General features: G+C 43.9%; 1 protein-coding gene across 1 annotated transcript; it reads right to left on the bottom strand.

Annotated features, from left to right (window-relative positions):
* Nucleotides 1–20: 20 nt before the first annotated feature.
* LOC112896628 (tobamovirus multiplication protein 2A-like) lies at nucleotides 21–7,271 on the bottom strand. Its single transcript, XM_025964659.1, has 6 exons — nucleotides 6,674–7,271; nucleotides 5,926–6,019; nucleotides 5,325–5,405; nucleotides 5,138–5,242; nucleotides 596–799; nucleotides 21–507 (listed from the first exon to the last, which is right to left on the bottom strand). Exons 1-6 carry the CDS (start codon nucleotides 6,940–6,942, stop codon nucleotides 421–423), a joined length of 840 nt encoding a protein of 279 aa, XP_025820444.1. The 5' UTR covers nucleotides 6,943–7,271; the 3' UTR covers nucleotides 21–420.
* Nucleotides 7,272–16,545: the final 9,274 nt, after the last annotated feature.

Below are 16,545 nucleotides of genomic sequence, written 5' to 3'. Positions count from 1 at the left end.
GTCGCCACATCCAAGCTCAATTATTGCAAGAACAGAAGGCTCGGCATCTTCATTCATACATGCATAGAGATCTCTGGCAATGTGAAGTTTTGGCGTAACAAACATGTCTGGTTTAAACATGGTGCATATAGTGAAAATCACTTCACAGACAAAAGTTTTATGCACATTGAAACATTATCTGAAACACAAACTAGGTTCATTACTTATCACAAAACCCCGGCAGATTCAGTGCCTATTCCAGTAGAAGTATGGAGTTCTGACCCTGCAAACCAACGGACACAGGCAGGCAAAGGCAAAACTCTCCATATTCTACACAACATGGCAACATCGGATAAACCAGGCATGCATTATCCAGGAGCCGATGTAATTGCACAGTTAGATATAAACTTGGAATCACTAGTGCCTGATATCAACCAAGCCTCAGAGAATTGTACATCGGTTTCTTTGCTCTGCAGGAGATATCGTGGCCTGTTGAAACCTGTTTGGATCGAAGCTATCCACCCCATACTGCCAAACGCAAGATACCGGTGTGAGCAAAACAAAGAAAACACATGAATGCCATAAAAGCTTAAGCAGCGATAAGAGAGTCCTGCACCTTTTCTCTCATCCTTTGGCTCCATGCATCGTTCCGGATTGGGCGGTAGTCCAGATTGGGCACCCTGGGATCAGCAGCAGCTTGCTGATGTTGATTTACCAATGGCTGCCTTATTCCAGACCTCGGGCCGATGTACTCGTCATCACTGTCATAATCAGCTTGATTGCCTGACTGTACTATGATAGCAACAGTGAACAGCAATGCCTGCAAAAAGAACAAGAAACAGCTTGCTGCTTTTACTTCTGGCAATTGAAACATTGCATGCTGTGATACTATTACAGTTCTAAGAAACAAAATGGTGAGGCATAGCACCATGAGAATGCAAGAAATAATTTAACAGACACTAAATAGACATCCTTTTTAACACTGCCGTTGCCGGTCCCAAGCCCGCGATGAGAAAATGTGGAGGGTTGTGTTAGGTTTGGCGAACCAGCGTAAAAAATCAGCCACTCTAATGGAAATGAAACCCATAAGAAATTCGTTGGGGCGTAACCCTCTTAGCGACGCGCTACATCGGAACCCGGGTGTGGTGTTAAATGGGCAAGGGCCGGGTCGTCTTCCCCTTAGGGGCGCGTCGTATCGTGATCCGGGTACGATGATAAGTGAGCAAGGGTTGGGTCGTCGCAGCCTCTGTGGCGCGCTACATCTGCGCCCGGGTGTAGTGAAAAATGAGCAAGGGTCTTCGCATTTCTCTCGACGGGTGCGAAGGGTAAGGAAGCTAGCCGAGCCAACTAGGATTCGTCTAGGTAGTTGGAACGTAGGGTCTCTAACAGGTAAGTTAAGAGAGCTAGTCGATGTAGCAATTAGGAGGCGTGTAAATATTCTATGCGTGCAGGAGACTAAATGGAAGGGCCAGAAGGCGAAGGAAGTGGAGGGTTCTGGCTTCAAGCTTTGGTACACGGGGACAACCTCGGGTAGGAATGGTGTAGGCATCTTGATCGATAAGAGCCTTAAGGATGGAGTTGTAGATGTTAGGAGGCAAGGCGACCGGATTATCCTAGTGCGGTTGGTTATTGGAGATTTGGCTCTGAATGTGATCAGTGCCTATGCTCCTCAGGTAGGTCTTAGTGAGAGCTCCAAGAGTCAGTTCTGGGAAGACCTTGATAGCATGGTTAGTACCGTGCCTATCAGTGAGAAGCTCTTCATAGGAGGAGACCTCAATGGCCATGTGGGTGCGACTAATGTAGGATATGAGCGAGTACACGGGGGTTTCGGGTATGGTAGTAGGAACGAGGGGGGGGAGGATGTTTTGAATTTTGCGTTGGCCTACGACCTGCTGTTAGCGAATACCCTCTTTAGAAAGAGGGAGTCCCATCTAGTGACCTTCCATAGTGGACAATACTCGAGCCAAATCGATTTTATCCTTGCTAGGAGAGAGGATAGACGTGCCTGCTTAGATTGTAAGGTGATACCTGGGGAGTGTGTTGTCCCCCAACACAAGCTTGTGGTGGCGGATTTTCGTTTTCGGGTACGTGCCCACCGGGACAAACGTGCCAAGATTGCGAGAACGAAGTGGTGGAAGCTTAGAGGGGAAGAGGCTCAGACGTTTAAGGAGAGGATGCTAGGCGAGGGGCCTTGGGAAGAAGGAGCAGATGTAGATGATATGTGGCTAAAGATGGCGACATGTGTTCGGAAGGTGGCCTCAGAAGTGTTTGGTGTGAGTAGGGGAGGCAAGCAGGAAGTGAAAGAGACTTGGTGGTGGAATGACGAGGTGCAAAGGGCTATTAAGGAGAAGAAGGAGTGTTTCAAACGCCTTCACCTCGACAAGAGCGCAACCAACATCGAGGGATATAGATTAGCGAAAAGGTCTGCAAAGCGAGCTGTAAGTGTAGCGAAAGGTCAGGCTTTTGATGACCTGTATCAACGGCTAGGTACGAAGGAAGGAGAGAAGGACATTTATAGGATAGCTAGGACCCGCGAGAGGAAGACAAGGGACATAAACCAAATCAAATGCATCAAGGATGGGACAGGTCGACTTCTGGTGAAGGATGAGGAGATCAAGGACAGATGGCGAGAATACTTCGACAAGTTGTTTAATGGGGAACATGAGGGTCCTACCTTCGAGTTGGACGACTCATTTGATGATACCAACAGACGCTTTGTGAGGAGGATTCAGGAGGCAGAGATCGGGGAGGCTTTGAAGAGGATGAAGGGAGGTAAAGCGATGGGTCCCGATGGCATCCCCATTGAGGTGTGGAGATGCCTGGGCGAGAGGGCGGTAGTATGGTTAACTAAGCTTTTTAACCTAATTTTCCAGTCAAACAAGATGCCGGAGGAATGGAGGAGAAGTATATTAGTACCGATCTTCAAGAATAAGGGAGATGTTCAAAGTTGTACTAACTACCGGGGGATTAAGCTGATGAGCCATACGATGAAACTTTGGGAGAGGGTTATCGAGCATCGTCTAAGAGGATTGACAAGGGTGACCCAAAACCAGTTTGGGTTCATGCCTGGGAGGTCGACCATGGAGGCGATTTTCTTAGTACGACAGTTGATGGAGAGATATAGAGAGGAGAAGAAGGACTTACACATGGTCTTTATTGACCTAGAGAAGGCGTATGATAAAGTACCGAGAGACGTCATGTGGTGGGCCTTGGAAAAACACAAAGTTCCAACTAAGTATATTACCCTCATCAAGGATATGTACAAGGATGCGATGACTTGTGTTCGAACATGTGATGGCGATACCAGTAACTTTCCAATTAAAATAGGACTACATCAGGGGTCAGCATTGAGCCCTTATCTATTTGCTTTGGTGATGGATGAGGTCACAAGGGACATACAGGGTGATATCCCTTGGTGTATGCTCTTTGCTGATGATGTGGTGCTAGTTGATGAGAGTAGGGTAGGGGTTAATATGAAGTTAGAGCTGTGGAGACACACGTTAGAGTCGAGGGGGTTCAGACTGAGTAGGACCAAGACCGAGTATATGATGTGCGACTTTAGCCCGACTAGGCATGAGGATGGGGATGTTAGCCTCGAAGGTCAAGTGGTGGCCAAGAAGGATACTTTCCGGTATCTAGGATCAATGCTTCAGAAAGATGGAGACATTGATGAAGATGTTAGACATAGAATTTCAGCCGGGTGGTTGAAGTGGCGGCAGGCCTCGGGCATCCTCTGTGACAAGAAGGTGCCACAGAGGCTAAAAGGTAAGTTCTATAGGACGGCGATTCGCCCAGCGATGCTATATGGTGCTGAATGTTGGCCTACAAAAAGGCGACATGTCCAGCAACTGAGTGTAGCAGAGATGCGTATGCTGCGCTGGTTCTGCGGGCATACAAGAAGGGATAGAATCCGGAACGATGAATCCGGAACGATGAGATTCGAGATAGGGTCGGGGTGGCACCTATCGATGAGAAGTTGATTCAACATCGGTTGAGATGGTTTGGACATGTACAACGGAGGCCTCCTGAGGCGCCGGTGCGTAATGGAGTTCTAAAGCGGGGCGATAATGTAAAGAGAGGTAGAGGTAGACCTAGACTAACTTGGGACGAGACGGTTAAGAGAGACCTTAAGGAGTGGAATATCGCTAAGGAATTAGCTATGGATAGGAGCGCTTGGAGATTAGCAATTAATGTACCTGAACCGTGACCTTTGTTACTTTTTGTTTAACCCCTAACCCTTCCTTTGGCTTGTGTACTTTTTGTGTTTCTTATTCTTGTTTTCTGTGGGTTTCATCTCTAGCCTACCCCAACTTGCTTGGGACAAAAGGCTAAGTTGTTGTTGTTGTTGTTGTTGTAAATAGACATCCTTTCACCAGAAATTTCAACTCTTTCCAAATTTGTTCTAATCAGGTTCATTCAAGTCGTCTAGCATTACTACTGTGTTTGATGCAGTTACCCATATAGGTCCATGTTCATATGTACCAGACTTGAAACAATTTGATGCCAGTAAGCATGCTACCAAATATTAGAAAATATATGTTTAGGTTTTGGTGTGGTGACCTATACCATGGTAAAACACACACCTATTTTTGTGTAACACTAGTGATGAAAAATCAAGAAAGTAACCTGAAAGAGACAAACCTAAAATCAATGTGCAAAATTAGAAAGCATGGAATTTACTTTATTTTTCCGTAAGAGTAGAACCTATTAACCTACAACAAAAAAAAACTGTACTGAAGCAAGCAGGAGTGAACTAAGAGAAGCAGCATAAAGAGGATATTAAAATGTCAAGACTCAAGAGGGACCATCCTGTTTAAACTCTCTTAATAAGCATATCACTAGGATACATTTCTATAAGCTTCTTAAAACTGTTTTACCCGAAATAACTCTAAAAGTAGATAGAACAACACTGTTCTGAGCTGTAAAATCCCTACCACTTTTTCACGAAGGCAGGAGCTCTGCTTCATTTCATAATTCCCCTACTGCTAACATTATTGTTGCCTTTAATTGGATGATTGCCACTACATTGTGATACCAAATTTAGAGCATGCACTCTATGTAGGTATGTAAAACAAACTTAATGCATGCGCAAAAGTGCTTTGTCCTGAATGCTTTTATACAGAAATCTAACAATTCAAGGGATGGACAGCTGTTTTACCTCAAATATAACAGCTCCAAGTGCAACCCATTTTGCAATTCTCCAATTCTCTTTCAGAAAGCTGTACATCATGTCAAAGTTACCAGTTTTGTCAACTGGGACCACCTGCAAAGTCCAAATGAGAAAGTAAGTTCAAGAAGAAAAATCACGCACAACAAAAAAGGGACTCATTGTACAGTGTATACACCTCTTTCCAATTATGGTTGAAGAAAATGAAGCCTCCTGCAGCAAGCTCTACCAGTATGAACAAAATAATGAGGAATGAATACTGTTTGGAGTGTCAAGGAAGCATGGTACGCAACCACAGAAAATAAGGTAGGATATGTTGGCATGTTGCTAATGGGTGACTGCTATCAGAATCAATAAATAGGGAACATAATAGAATCTGAAGCTACACATGAAACCTTTTGCAATTAATCAATCAAGCCTTTGAACATCTAGTTGCATCTTGCGTAAAATGTCAGTCAAACAATATTCCTACAGTTTGATGTGCCTTGAAATATGAATCCATATTGATGATATTATGGTTGATATCTATATGATCCGATCGAAAGCATAAGACCTGCAGCAGCAACAGGATGGGGGAAGTATATAGAAAAAGACAATTCTTTTCAATTTCGATTATCTATATATTAGTTCATTGTTATTTCTATATATTGGTATTAGTTAGTAGTACTATTCTATTCCTTTCTCCACTGAGCATAATTACTTGATAGTTGACGAGACAGTAACAACAACAGCAATCAAATTGGAGACTATAAATATAAATCTAGAGTTGATTTGGATACAATAGACAAGCAGCATCCATTCCTAGCTCCGGCACAACCAAAGATTGATGTGATGAAGAGTACAACACCAACACCAATGAACGCAAAAATAAACCTGCAAAAGATTCAAAACAAAGTGTGTGTAAAAGATGATACACAAAGCAAAACACCCTAATAATAGTGGAACTTCACACGTGACTATGGCATATACAGTGTTTCGATTGTAATCATAATCCTTACTTGAGTAATCCTATTAAGATCAGAACATTATTATGAGGAGCAAAAATTAAAGCACGCAGATTGGTAGCTCAACAACAGACTTGCTAACATCTCTTGTTTTGTCACAGTATATCAATTCCATAAAGTTAAGACCACAGCACAGTATGAAAGTTAAAAGAACACTAATTGAAAAAAAAATCATGATGGCGAATTCCCAATACAGTAAGGAAATAATATATTAGCTAAAGGATAACACCTGAAAAAAATGCAGAAAAGGAAAGGAAGATCTGTACGTGGGGCTATAGTACTCCACCGCATACTGTACTATTATGTCAGATTATTGCCACGACTACGTGCAACTGAGTGATTACCAAGTTGCAAGATTCCACATTTGTCTATACATAACATGCGGGGGTGTTAACTGTTAAGCATCTAAAATAGTGTCCACTGCGTTTCCTAAACAAAACACAGATGCGCCATGAACACATGAAAGATCCTAGCTTTATACATAGACAAAGAGAGCAGAGGAGATCACTCGTCACGCACGCACCAGGCACTGGAGAGCCTCTCCGCGGTTCCGGCGGACAGGGCGGACGCATCGACCAGGAGCAGCAGCGGCCTCCCGAGCCGCACCAGCCCGCCGCTGGCAGCCACCGCCACCGGCGCCGGAGACGGCGGCATCGGCGGCGCCGGCGGCGGCACCACCTGCAGCCACATCGCGAGCAGGTAGGCGCCGTAGCCCACCATGGCCAGCCCGACCGCCATGACAACGAGGTTGAGCAGCTTGAGGACGCACTCGAAGAATCCCCGGCACGCCATGGCCGGAAGGCGGGCGCTCCTCTCCGCGCGCGCGGGAAGTCAGGAACCACACCTCACGCCGGAATCTCGACGGCCCGGCCCCGGCGCACCAACGATGGCGGCGGCGGATTCGGCGGAAAGCAGGCGCCTTTGGGCGATCCCGGCTGCGGAACCCGGCGTTCTCGATCGATTCGGGGCAGCTGGCCTCGAGGCTCGAGCAAGGGGAGGGGCGGATCGCGCCGGGAACAGGGGGCTCCGTTGGGATGTCGGAAGTTCGGGGTGGATTTGGAGGAGGAGGATGGAATTGCGTTGGGGATGGGTGACTACGTGGCGTGCGTTTTTTATTTTCCTCCGAAGCCGCAAGGAAGAATTTATTAACCGGGAGTTACTGTAAATTACTCAAACCAAATATTCTTTATTTTTTGGTAAAAAGAGGACTTATTTCCTCCGTTTCCCCTGGAATATGCACTGATTGTCGTATATCAGGACTCTAAAATTCTTCTTAGTTTATTTATTTAAGATGGACTAAAATTACATACTAAATTTTAACACTTATTATTTATATTTTTGCTGAAGTTTTTAAATTTTAGATAAAGTTAAACCTATTCCGCTAGCATTTTCTGTTTGAACAAGCTACAACTAAGTTATTATTTCTATTTAAATAAATTAGTGCTTAAGTTAGTATTTTTAAATATTAGCAATGGGATACGAACAATCTTTTAAACTACGGTTCTAAAGAAGATTAGAGACGTTTGACACGCACCACTCTCGGTGACACGAACACGAGCATGGAGGGATAGCTGTCGAGCTGACGCGGGCTGAGGCACCGGCCCACCGCCCAGAGCAGCTCGTTTTCTAGCGATGTCCAACGACTCGTGGCGAAAAGCATCTGCCACTGCGTACAAACAGTGTGCGATTTCTCCCTACCCTCTTTGGATGCACGCAGGTGCAGTGCAGCTGAAGAAAAGGAAATGAAATGCTCATGCCACGTCCCAGTCACCGCCACTGTTTTGGATTTTTCTGATCATCAGATTTGGATGAGATGGCGTGGGCGGCTCTAGAAACACAGAAAAAGGTTTGGCTGTTTGAGTCAAGGCCTGCGGTTTTAGGACCGCAGACAATATAGTCCGATGGCTATAGGAGACTCACTAGTATTTGAGTGAATTTCTAAAATTTAATGATGTTGTGCTTCTAGTGGTAGGTAATATTTTTGTCGATAGCGAGATATCTACAGTGATTTCATCAATTTTGAAGATTTGCCGGCTCAGTCTTCAAAAATACTCATAGGAGTAGGGTTTGCATTTGTGCGTTTATAGAGATGAGTCTACGTACGTTGTGACTATTTAAGTTGTACCGTGTAATTAAAAGAAGACAACATTATCTAATTTCTAGAAAAAGTTAGCGTCAAGAGAATTTAAAGAAGGCAGAACACAGGGTAACAATACTTAATCGTGTACCGAAGATGGATTTACAATGAAAACATGGTTTAATGTTACGTGGACAATAACAGCAAACTTTTTCTTCCTTTTTATAGCTTTTTCCGGCTAAAACAAAAGAGAAAATGGATAGAATAGTTGAAAAGAAAAACATTAACAGGTAGGCGAGTAGCTGTGGAATTTGAAATTTGGGAACTTACCGACATTACAATTTATGCAATGAAAGATCAGTTTGGATCCACCAGCTAGTTAGTTGGTAGCTAAATTTTAGCTAGATGAATTCAAACGGAACTAGTTAATTCCCGGCTATAACCCTGCTAGATAGATGGATAGTAACTATGTAGCTAGTTGATCTAATCCAGCTTATTTTAGCTAGCAGATAATAAATTAGGGACCTCGATGCTTCCACATGGTTATAAGAAAGTAAAAGACAACACCAAAATATTATCCCTATCAACTAAACAGCTCCGGGTATTGCTAAAAGTGGAATGCAATATCCCAAGTGGCTTACTACCATCGTCACAACATGTATGGGTATAGCTAGAAACTCAAAATTTTCTTTATTAGTGAGACCAAAAATACTAAGATCTAAAATATTTGTTATTTTCAAAAAATCTAGTTTTTCAGGCTCTATTGACCACCTGCCTTATTGACCACCTGCCTTAGAGGAGAAGGTTGGTGGTCACGGCAGGCCCGATGAAGGTGGCAGCTTGGTGGTGATGGAGGTGAGCCGACGCTGAAGCAGCACCAACCAAACATAGCTTTGGATATCCGGTGGACGATGGCTGACTGCAGGGGTGAGGAGAAACGAGGATTAGGAAGGACAGGGTGGAAAGAATGATGGCAGACCGTGAGGAGCGGCATGGCAGCGGCCGGTTAGGATGGTGGAGGAGGACTAGAGGAGCAGGGGTAAAACGTGCTGGGGAAGGAGCCGGCGCCCGGTTGAGAAGAAGGAAATGGAGCTGAGCTCATTCTCCTCGCTTGATGGCAGCGGGGGGCATCATAGATCACGAATGAAGAAGGAAGATACTAGCGGCAAATCAAGGTAGCTTACCATTTCGAGCAACGAGCCTCTGAGAAACGCCTAAAGCAACGAGCAAGGCGAAAACGTATTGCCATGTCAGATGCAATGCAGCTCACGGCCGACCATGGAATTTCCCCGTCATGTTCTTCCCGCCTGAAGAAGACATCAGACAGGTTAGAATTCACAAAATGCAATGAATTCTAGGTATCTCGCACCAAATTGATGATTGAGTTTGCCATAACCAGGGATGCAAGTTATATATAGAGTAAATTGCACCCCAGGTTCCCAAACTTGTCCTACAGTTTTATTGAAAGATATCTAGGCCCCTAAGTGGGTTTTGGTGATAAATGACAAAGCACATGTATATTTAATCGTGTTATTAAGCATGTGTGCAGGTGGTAATGGTGACTAAGCAAAGCTTTTAGAGAAGTGTGAACCCTCAAAAAGGATATGAAAAGCGGCGTCCTCAAGTGTTCGTGAAGATTAGATTTTATTTTTAACGTTGAGTATAGGAACGCCGTACTATCAAGGGGAACTGTGATCCACTAGTGTAGACATGGTAGGTGTGCTCAAGAGAACCCACAAAAATCATAAGAAACCATCTCAACACTCAAAAGGGACTTAAATATGAAATTCAGTGTCCAACCCGGAATGTCCGGGACACGTCCGGAATGTCCGGACAGAGCGTCCGGAGTATCCGGACGTATACCCAGAGTATCCGGGTTACTGTTACCGGTCTGCAAAACCTGTCTGGTCCGGAGTCTCCGGACCCCTATGTCCAGAGTATCCGGACGTATACCCGGAGTTTCCGGGTACCGCTCTCCCAACGGCTAGTTTCTGGGAGAGAGGGTATAAATACCCCCATACCCCCTCTCACTCTCTCTCTCTTGCTCTTTTTCGACCAGAACCGCAGAAAACTCAAAGAGAGCCCTCTCACTCCCCATTTGCTCCATTCTTGAGTGATTTTAGTTGGGGGTTTGAAGTGAGATTGTTGCAAGAGCTAAGATTGTGCAAGTAAGCCTTGATTTCATCTCTTGAGCACATCAATCCGAGTCTAGCCCGTGGATTCTAGTTTATTACTCTTGGAGTTTCAAGCTCCTAGACGGCTAGGCATCGCTTGTGATTGCGTGATTGTTTTGTGAGCATCACAGCTGGTTTGTAACCTTCTTTCCTCTCCGAGGAATTCATAGTAAGTGACCCTAGGGTTTGAGCGTTGGTCTCATCCTTGGGAGAGGAGCATAGGAGTTCTTGAGCACCGTCTCTTGAATTCTTCCTCAACGGAGACGTAGCTCCTTTGGGAGTGAACTTCGGGAAACAAATTCTGTGTCATTCTCATATTTCTACTTCACATTTGTGATTATTTGCTTGTGAGACTAACCTTTTAGGGTTTGAGGCCGATCTACTTTTGTACAAGTCTCAAGAGTAAGACAACTGGTGAGAAACACCTCAAAGTTACCACTAGTCCCTCTAAATTTACTGGACTCAATTTACAGCATCTAAATCAGTGATTAGTAGCACGTTCTCTCATACCCGGATAGTCCGGACAATATATCCGGAAACTTCGGACTTTATATCCGGAGTATCCGGACATATATCCGGAGTATCCGGATACCTGTGTTGCTAACCGTGTTCAAAGTGTTTTAAATTGCAGATTAGCCTATTCACCCCCCCCCTCTAGGCATCTTGAGGTCCTTTCATTTACCTAGGTCCCTAAACTCTCAAATCATCCATCTGGATCCTTTGAACCATATTAAGTGTTCCATCCGAGGTCCCAAACGCGCCACACAAGCATCCGACGCTTCATCCGTGACAAAGGTGAATCAGCAACAGCTCCACTATTTGGGGCTCCACTATTTGTTGCTCTTGGTTAGCATGTAGAGTGGACAAATTTTAGACATTATGGATCACATCATTCTTACAAGTATTCGCAAATGAAAGAATTTTCTTTTCAGCGTTGAGAGCAAGACAAAATAATTGACCAATATGGCTATATGACTTGCCAATTAATAAGGTTCGAATTTCAGAATTGAGCCCTCTCATGAGCCTACTCATAACATCTTCCATGCATTTATCTAGTGTAAGCATCTAGGCCCTTAAGGTTTGTTTCGGTGATTAATGACAACCATTATTGTGACTAATGAGTTTGTGCAGATTTTTAGATCATTATCGCTCATTTGGTTATATGTCAAAAGAGGCCCCAAATTTTCATTATTCAAAAAGGCGATCTCGGCATTCAACTCAATAATATGTCAAGACTAAGGATCTTTCTAGTCCTAAGTGTCATAAGGTTGAGCAGGACACTTAGGTTAGTATAGGTTTTATAGTTTTGTAGTGATCGCACTATTAAGAGGGGTTTAGGCTTAGTAACTTGAGCATGGACATGGTTATTTGAAAATGGATGCACACAATGGTCACTCAGATTTCTAGAAGCTCAAATAAGTGGTTCTTAACGTATATCTCAAGAAATATTTGGATTTCATTCAAGACTCAAGTCAGAAAAGGCAAAATCAGAAAAATCCTTATCACCGGATTAACCGACGCCTCAAGTTTTATATACGTCGGTTAAACATGGTCTACAGGTCAGGACAAGTCAATACACCGGTTAAACCGACGTTATTTGAAATTGGACGTCGGTGTAGTTGTCCAGAGACTCGGTTTTCAGTTGATCAGTGGACAACTACACTCACCGGTTAAACCGACGCTATATGAAATTGGACGTCGGTGCAGTTGTCCAGTGACTTGGTATTTCAGTTGATCAATGGATGACTACACTCACCGGTTAAACCGATGCAACGACGGTTAATCTTCCCAAACAGTAACGGCTAATTTTCAGAAGGGGAGTTTACATTCACCGGTTAAACCGACGATGATTATTGGAGGGACGTCGGTTTAACCGACGATACGCAGTTTTTCTGGCAGCTTTTTCTCCAACGGCTCTATTCGTGTGAGCTGCCCATATATACCCCTCCAATGGGTCATTCTACCACTCTTGACACCAGGCAACACCCAAACACACATACTTTAGTCAAGAGCCACCTTGAGCTTCAACATTTCATACACTTGTTCATTCAATCATTCAAGAAGCAAGATTAAGGACTTGAGTAGAGAGAAGCTTGTGTGCATCCATTCTTGGTGATTGGTTCTTGCTCAAGTGAAGGCCTTAGCTTGTTACTCTTGGTGATTGGCATCACCTAGGCGATCTTGGTGATCGAGGTGATTCTCGCGGAGCTTGCCAAGGATTGTGGAAGCCCGGAGAAGAGATTTGTACGTGGCTTGATCTCCACCACACCGGGATGGTGAACGGAGACTCTTAGTGAGCGCCCTCGTCTTGGTGACTTGGGAGGTGACAATACTCTTTGTGAGTGTCACAACGTGGATTAGGGGTGTGTGCCAACACATCGACACCACGGGAAAAAATCCGGTTGTCCCTTGTCCACTTTACTTATTCAAGCATTATCTTTCATGCAATTCATTCATGTGCTTGATTTAGGGATCACTAGTTAGCTCTACCTTGCTAGGCTTTATCTCTTTTTATCTTATCTAGCTTGTGTAGGTTGTTTAGTTATCCGGTTGGTGAATTGGTGCCTTTCTAGTTTTGCATAGGTTAAGGTTGTTTTATCTTGTTTTAGAAATTGAAAAAGGCCCAATTCACCCCCCCTCTTGGTCCATCGATCCTTTCAATTGGTATCAGAGCCTCGTTGCTCATTTGGATCATTAGGCTTCACCGCCTAGAGCTATGGCCAAGATGGGTGGTTCGCCGCCTCACTTCGAGGGCAAGAACTTTGCCTATTGGAAAGTTCGCATGGCCGCATACCTTGATGCGATTGCCCCCGAAGTATGGTTGGCAACTAAAGTCGGGTTCACCGGAGATCCCACCCCCGACCAATTAAAATGGAATGCTAGAGCTAGAAATGCAATTTTCGAAGCTATTAGTTAGGAGGTCTTTGCTAGAGTTAATGGCATGGACCTAGCAAGTGATATTTGGAAGGAGCTCATTGAGATTCATGAAGGTTCCACCAAAGTTCATGAGCTAAAATATCACTTGTTTAGAGCTAAGTATGATTCTTTCAAAATGCTAGCTCATGAAAATTGCAATGATATGTATTCTCGCTTGAATGTCATTGTCAAGGACATTAATGCACTTGAAATTTCCAAAATTGACAGTGCATCCATCAACCGCAAGATCCTCATGCTCCTCCCGAAGCCCAAGTATAACATTATCAATGCTATGCTTCAAAAGGAGGATCTCGCCACAATGAAAGTAGGAGAACTTGTGGGGGAAATTCGCGCTCATGAAATGAGCATTCTTGGTATGACCGAAGAGCCAACATCAAGCAAGTCAATTGCTCTAAAGACCAAGACAAACAAATCCCGCAAGCTCAAGATGGTCAAACAAGACTCAAGCTCAAGCAATGAAGAAGATGATCATCATGAGAGCTCATCCCATGTTGAAGATGATGGAGAGCTTGCTCTCATGATGAGAAAGTTCACACACTTGAATGAGAAGATCAATAAGAAGGGCTTCAACTTTGACTCCAAGAAGGGAATGTTCCGGCCAATGGATGTCAAGAACAAGATTTGCTACAATTGTGGCGAAAAAGGACACATCCGTCCAAATTGCCCCAAACTGGACAAAAGAAGCAAGGACAACAAGAATAAGCATCGCCATGATTCAAGCGATGATGAAGAAGAGGAAAGAAAGAACAAAAATAAGAGATTTGGGAAGAAGAAGACCCATGACAAGAAGACCAAACTCTTCCCAAAGAAGAAAGGGCACACCAAGAAAAGTTTCTTGGTGGAGAAACAAGAATGGGTGACCGATGTCTCATCAAGCGAAGACTCAAGTGATGAAGAAGACATTGTCACCATCGCCCTCACCAATGAAGAACCATCTCTACCTCCGCCTCCTATGTGCCTCATGGCAAAAGGTAACACCAAGGTATGTGAGGTAGATAGTGAAGATGATAGTGATGAAGAGTTTGATCCAAATAAATTTACTAACCTCATCAATGAGTATACATCCGTCATCAAGAGGGAAAAGGGCAAAGTTAAAGTTCTTGAGAGCACTCATGCCAAGTTAGAGCTTACCCACTCCGACTTACTTAGTAAGTACAATGACTTGCTCAAAAAGCACAATGAGTCACTTGTACTTGCTAAGCAAGTTGAAGAGAGCCACAAAAAGCTCAAACAAGAGTATAGGGAGTTGGCTCACAAGTATCAAGAACTTGAATTTGCTTATGAAGTAATTGACCCAAGTCTTGAGAAAGTTGTTCATGAAAAGGTTAATGCTTCTACTTCATGTGATGACCTACTCATTGATGCATATGCCACTAATGTTGTGCCCAAGCTTGCCTCTTCTAGGGAAAAGGAATTGATGGATCAAGTGGCAAGCCTAAAGAGTAGTGTGGAGAAACTCTCAAGGGGAGAATACATCCACAAGGAGATTCTCTTCAACAACGCCCGTGACTATGGTAAGAGAGGTCTTGGTTCATTTCCGGAGCCAAACATGGCCACAACTCCTTCTCCGGAGATCAAGACAAGCTTCATCAAGGAAGTTGGTTCATATTGCCAACACTGCCAAGTCACCGGGCACCACACTAGGGAGTGCACTTTACCATCACGTTCTCTTCCTAAATTACTCAAGAATTACTCATCAATGTTTCAAAATAATCATTTTCTCTTGAGTAAAGTGAAGGGCAAGGTGAATGCCAAGTTCATTGGCAAGATTGCTAAGGAGTCGAAGAAGAAGCTCCCCAAGCAACTTTGGGTCCCAAAAGCTCTTGTCACACATGTGCAAGGCACAAAGCTTGTTTGGGTTCCGAAAACTCAAAAATAAATTCTCATGTGTGTAGGTGAACTACAAAGCCGGCGGAAAACATTGGGTACTTGATAGCGGTTGCTCTCAACATATGACCGGCAATGATAGCATGTTCACCTCACTTAAAGACCCCGGCGATCATGAACATGTCACCTATGGTGATAACTCAAAAGGGAAAGTCTTAGGTTTGGGTAGAATTGCAATTTCAAAAGATTTATACATTTCAAATGTTTTGTTTGTAGAAGCACTTAGTTTTAACCTCATTTCTATCGCACAACTGTGTGATCTTGGACTAACGTGTGCCTTTGACAAGAATGGTGTTGTAGTGACTCATGAAAAAGACAAGTCATTGGTATTCACGGGGTTTAGGCATGGCAATATCTATTTGGTAAATTTCTCTTCAAAGCAAACAAGCACCATGACTTGTCTCTTCACCAAGTCGTCTCTTGGGTGGCTTTGGCATAGAAGAATTGCTCATATTGGCATGAGCAACCTCAAGAAAGCCCACAAGAGAAGGATGATCACCGGCATAAAGGATGTCACTTTTGACAAGAACAAGCTATGCAAAGCATGTCAAGCCGGGAAGCAAGTTGCAACTCATCATCCTATCAAGACGATGTTGTCTACCTCCAAGCCGCTCGAGCTACTACACATGGATCTCTTTGGTCCAACTTCATACAAGAGCATTGGTGGTAACCTCTATTGCCTAGTAATCGTTGATGATTTTTCACGTTACATTTGGGTCATGTTTCTAGGCGATAAGGGTGAAACTCCGGAAATCTTCAAGACATTTGCAAGAAAAGCTCAAAGGGAATATAATTCCCCAATCGTGAAGATTCGGAGTGACAACGGCACCGAGTTCAAAAATATGAAGATTGAAGAATGGTGCGATGAAGAAGGAGTCAAACATGAGTTTTCCGCCACCTACACGCCTCAACAAAATGGAGTGGTGGAAAGAAAGAACAAGACACTCATCACCCTAGCAAGAGCAATGTTGGATGATTATGGCACGTCCGAGAAGTTTTGGGCAGAAGCAATCAACACGGCGTGTCATGCATCCAACCGTGTGTATCCTCACCGACTTCTCAAGAAAACTCCATATGAGCTCATCACCGGGAAGAAACCAAATATATCATACTTTCGGGTCTTTGGTTGCAAATGCTTCATTTATAAGAAGAAAAGGCTCGGTAAGTTTGAAAGTAGATGTGATGAAGGTTTCTTTCTTGGTTATGCATCAAACTCCAAAGCATATAGAGTATTCAATCAAACCTCCGGGTTAGTTGAAGAAACATGTGATGTGGAGTTTGATGAATCTAATGGCTCCCAAGAGGAGGTTGTTGGCTATG

This window comes from Panicum hallii, chromosome 6 (assembly GCF_002211085.1).
Source record: "Panicum hallii strain FIL2 chromosome 6, PHallii_v3.1, whole genome shotgun sequence".
In the NCBI taxonomy this organism is placed as follows: Eukaryota; Viridiplantae; Streptophyta; class Magnoliopsida; order Poales; family Poaceae; genus Panicum; species Panicum hallii.
This window is presented reverse-complemented; position numbering and strand designations above follow the sequence as displayed.